The sequence below is a fragment of the Phaethon lepturus genome, unplaced genomic scaffold (genome assembly GCF_000687285.1).
Source record: "Phaethon lepturus isolate BGI_N335 unplaced genomic scaffold, ASM68728v1 scaffold52669, whole genome shotgun sequence".
Classification (NCBI taxonomy): Eukaryota; Metazoa; Chordata; class Aves; order Phaethontiformes; family Phaethontidae; genus Phaethon; species Phaethon lepturus.
The window spans coordinates 1-4,944 of NW_010565089.1; the positions used below are offsets into that span (position 1 = coordinate 1).

Sequence of the window (4,944 nt, forward strand, 5' to 3'; positions counted from 1 at the left end):
CCGCGGCCGAGCGGGGGAAGCCCGCCCTTCGCCAGCCTCCGCGCTGGCTCCGAGTGCCCCGCTCCGTGGGAGAGGCGCGAGCTCTCACAGCAGGAGGTTCCGGGTGAGCATATGCCCCGAGTAGGAAAGCCTTGAGCTGGAGGGATGTGCGAGGGGAGGCAGAGGTGCGTGGTGCCCAGGCACGACCCCCTGCCCGGGCAGGGGACACCCCTCTTCCTCTGACCCCGAACAGGAGTGGTGTGAGGACGCTTTCGTGAGGGGTTTGCCCCAGAAATATTTTGTGGCATTTGCAGTGATTTATAAATGCGAGCCTCTGTCTTTCCGCTCTGGAGTCCTGCCAATCTGGGGCTTTTAAAAGCACAGCGATTTGCCGCATTATGTAACTAAAAGTCTTGAAATCTTCCTGTTCCCGGCCCCTCTGGAGAAGGGGTAACAGTGCTTGTGCATAGGACCTAGGAGATGGAACGGGTTTAGTCTTCCGTGGGATCTGTTTCGAGAGGATACAGTCCTCGTTGCCTAAGAAGCCTCAATTCGTGCTCTCGCCATTGCTGTGCAGAGGAGGGTTGCTGTAGGCTACCCATTCCTGTGGATTAGTCAGGACATTTACGGGGAGCAGATGTGATACTTGCAGTCATTACTTGGTCTCATCAGCCTTAATTACTGCAAATACAGTTATTTTATTTCCTAATAGGGCAAACTGTAGCTGGCTGCCTGGCAGCTGTGAATTTGATTTCCAAACACGTCTTACACGTTGCAGCTCTTCCAAAACAGAGCTGTAAATGTCAAAACTATGTTCTGGGTGTGTTTTTTTTTTTCCTTTTTGCAAAGGGGAGGGAAGCTTTCCAATTGAACTGGCTGCCTTACACGTGCTTTTTTTCTCTCTTGTTTGAAACTGCTTCTGTGTGGGGGCAAGGAGGAAATCAGCAAGAAGCCTTAATGCGGCTGAAGAAAGAGCATTCTAAAACTGGTCTTTCTTAATAAGGATTTTCAATGAGTCAGGGAAAAATGTTGTGGCATGCAGAGCTCATCATGTAAATCTTCTGGCGTCAGGCTTTGGGAATCTTGCTTCATGGTCTCAAACCTTGTTCAGTTCAAGATTTTTCACTGTGCCTCAGCAATGCAAGAGAGATCATGTCTAAGCCGCCAAAAGTCTTTGAGAGAGGTGCCACCTGAGTGCCCGCAGGAGGAGGAATGCTGCTCACAGGGAAAGAACAAATAGGTGAACCAAGCCGCAGTAATTTCGGTGCAGTCGAGCTCCTTGGGATTGGTGGAAGTATTAAACCTGTGTGTGTCTCAGGAGCAAAAGGAAAAAATCCCCAACACCTCATCAGCACCCCCCAGCTTTTGCTTTTGATAGCTCTTATTGCTAGTAGTTTTAATTAGTGCTAACAAGTAGACTGTATTCTTTGCTGGTAGATTTTATTGCCAACAACTGGTAGTCTCATCTTTTAAAAATGTTTCAGACAAATCAGTGTAGTTAGATGATACTTTAAAGTTCACCGAATGCTGTGAAAGCTCTGTATGACTCAAGGCAAGAGGTGGCTGGAAACTCCAGCATGCAGCCTGTGCGAGGAAGTGCTGTTAAGCAAAACCTTGTGTTCACAGCGGCTTTTCAGAAGGAAGGAGCATGATGGGTGGGTGGGCTGCTCCCCATGCCAAGAGGCCAAAGGTACCTGGTGAGCCTCTGCAGGGCCCAGCACTTTCCTCCCTGGCTGCTGGCGCCCATGGGCGTGTGCTGGCTCCGGGCTCTCCTGGGGGGGCCTGCCTGCAGCCGGACCCCACTGGTGTGGGCTCGGCCCGGTGTCGACTGGGCTGCTCAATGTGGCTGCAGTCCTGGGGGTCTGAGAGGGGAATCTGGTCCTGTGGCTCCTGGGCATAGTTCAGCCGTGGACGTGCTTGGGGCAGCGTCTTGTAAATGATTCCTTTGTTGGAGCGGCAGGGTGGCTCGGATCTGCTCGTGATGGTCATGTGTTGCGCTGGCCAGGATGCAGGAAAATACCCTGCTAGCGAGAAAATCGGTGTCTGGGTCAGGCTAAACCAGTCTTAGCGGCTTAAGCCAGCCTCCTGTGCTGTCCTTCCTCTTGCCCCGTGTGGGTCTGAGGCATCACCGGAGCGTGTCCAGGTGTCGGACAAACCTGCTGCCAGATGGGGTAGCTGTGCCTCCAGTGCCAGGAGGGAGCAGGGGCTCCCTGCGGCTCGGGGCCACTGGCTGTGCTTCAGCCGGGGCGCCTGGATCCTCGGATGTGCATCGAAGTGATGGACAGCGAGCGAAAACAAGGCGGGCGCCCGCGGTACTGCGTGGTGTGCCGAGGGCACGAGGGGACGTGCCAGGTAGATGCTGGCGGGGCAGCAGCCGTGGGGGAGATGGTAATCGCCATGAGCCTGAATGGATGCACGCTGTAAATGGCAGGTTGCACCTCCCTGAGCCAGCATGCTGCTTTGAAGTTGTTGCTGTGCCTGGTGTGACCTGGAGGAGCTCTGGAGAAAGCTTTCCTGCTCAAAGGTGGCTTTTTCTTGAAGTGGAAACTGGAGCAGCAGAGCAGAGAACTGCAGTGAGGAGTGGGCTCTGGCAAAGGAGCCTGATGTGCCCCCCTTGGCTGATGGCCCTTTGTATGGGCGAGAGGGTGTCTCTGGCTGCAAGGCCGGGGAGGGCCATGGGGTGTCTGCAGGGCACGCAGGAGTTCTGGGGACTGTAGCGATTCCTGTTGCTTTGCATATTGTAAACCACGTTGGTGAGCAGCTGCTCTGGTTGCATTTCCTCCCTGGGACGGCTTGTGCTGCTCTGCTGCCTGAGGCAGCCCTACTTTTCGAGTAGCCAGAGCTCCGGGGCGTGATCCAGCCGTGCTGCAGCGCCGGGGAGGCATGAGCAGCCTGACCCTGCTGGTCTTCGCATGGCTCCGAATCGGCCTCTCTAAGGGGATTCCACACTTCAGCAAGCTGGGATGACATTTCCCCATTGATTTTGTTTTCTAATACCTTCCGGTTTTGAGCTTTTAAGGTGAATTGTTTTTAATGCTTGGGTGCTTTTGTGAAACCTGCTGTAGCCTTTTCAGTAGCAGAGGAGGGGTTAGTCTGCTGGGGCCAAGCCTCTGGGGAGCCCGGCTCTGCCGGGGCTGGGGCTGCTCTGGGCAGACCCACCTCCCCACCCCGGGCAGCGCTGGCAGTGTGTGGGAGCCTTTGCCGGTCACTGTTCAGGCTAAGTTTAGCCACAGCCCGTGACCTTCAGGGCCGGCCAGGCTGGTGGGTGTGCTGTGACGCCTGCCTGCTCTTTCTTCGCAGAAATTTAGGTGTCCTGGCTCGTGCGTGTGGACTTATTTCACCAAGTTTGTCTGCATTTAATAACCTGGGTGTGCTGCTCCTGCTCCGGGGCTTCCCCAGGTTGCCTAGTATGCCATGCAGTGCTGGGATCATGCTCCTGGAGAAGCTGCAGGAGCTCTGCCCTGGCCACTGCCCTGCTCAACCCTCTGCAGGTCCAGCCCCGTGCTGCCAGTAGCCCTGCCTGCTTTGCGGCTCTGCCCTGCCTGCTGTTGGCAAGGACGCTGCCCGCCCTTTTTAGCTTAGGACAGGGTATCATGTCTTAAATTTGTTGCTTATAAATACCTGCTGGCCAGAGCTCTTAAAGGCCAGCTGCAATCTGAGCATGTTTTTTGGGGGATGGCCTTATGAGGCCAGTGTACTGGTGAGCACAGCTCTCCCGGAGGTGGTCCGGAGCACTGGTGCCGTGCCAGCCTTGCGAGCAGGGCTCAGGCTGTGCTGTTGCATGCCAGGGAGCAGGGATGCAGCTATCTGCTTTCACCTGAGACAACACTTTGTCCTTTGCAGATCTTTGAACCCCAACTGAGTCATCGCCAGCTTGGTTCAAGATGCCACCGGCCATTGGAGGCCCTGTGGGATACACTCCTCCAGAAGGAGGGTGGGGATGGGCCGTTGTCATCGGAGCCTTCATCTCCATTGGATTTTCCTATGCCTTCCCCAAATCCATCACTGTGTTCTTCAAAGAGATTGAGGTCATCTTCAATGCATCTAGCAGCAAAGTCTCATGGATCTCATCCATCATGCTGGCTGTTATGTATGCAGGAGGTAAGTGGACTGGAGGCAGCAGTACATGTGCTCATGCATTGCAGTACAGAATGCGGCTCTTCTGCTGGATCTGATTTGCACTTTGCTCTAGTGATGACAACCAAAACTTTTCTAAAAGTTGGGGTTCTTTCCTTACGTGAGAGCAAAACTTCCCTTAGCAAGTTTGCTTGAAGGAGGTTGCTCAAAAAGTTCTATTTAATGCCCAGAATGCAAAAACCAGGTTAATCTGTCCTCCTCTGCAAAGCTGTAAGTAAAATCTTTCCGGGGAATTACGACTTGTGTAATTCTGTCCTTGTCCTTGTTACAGTGTGCTGTGGACGCTGTGTCTGCTTCCAGTGCCTGCCCAAAGGCAGGGGGGCCACTGTGCCCGCCGCCCAAGGGGGGGGGGAGCCACTGTGCCACACATGGGAGCCTGCTTATTAGGGTCTCTTTTTAGATAAGACATTAGTTTTTGTTTTATTTTATTATTTTTAATACAGCAAACAGTGGCTGTATCTAGGGATCTGTCCCCAGTTTCTGGTTGGCTCCAGTGGCTCAGCTGTGCTCTGGAGTGCACTGAAACCTGGTGCTGCCTGTTCTTCCTTGCTGGTGCCGAGCAGTGCCGTAGGCAGCTTGTGCTGTTTGAGGGTGGCAGTGTGCACTGGAAGTGCAGAGACATGAGCAGAATAAAGCAAAGCTACTTAAAAGGAGACATCTCCCTTCCCCTGTCCTTCAGAAACTGCTTCTTGGAGTCACACCCAAGCCGTGTGCTTTTGCTTGTCTTTGACTGGTGAGGAGCAGACGGAGTGCTCCCTGCCGCGTGGAGTGCTCCTGGCCCTTGCCTTGCCAGTCTCCAAACCCTGGCGTCTCATACCCGCCTGCAAA

At 54.0% G+C, this 4,944-nt stretch overlaps 1 protein-coding gene across 1 annotated transcript in view; it reads left to right on the top strand.

Moving 5' to 3' along the window:
- Positions 1–3,812: 3,812 nt before the first annotated feature.
- SLC16A1 (solute carrier family 16 (monocarboxylate transporter), member 1) overlaps positions 3,813–4,944 on the top strand; it is a gene marked incomplete at its 3' end in the record, with an annotated part of 5,161 nt that continues 4,029 nt past the window's right edge. Inside the window, exon 1 of the mRNA XM_010295060.1 lies at positions 3,813–4,080. Coding sequence (XP_010293362.1) covers positions 3,864–4,080 — 217 coding nt within the window. The remainder of the gene's footprint in view (positions 4,081–4,944) is intronic.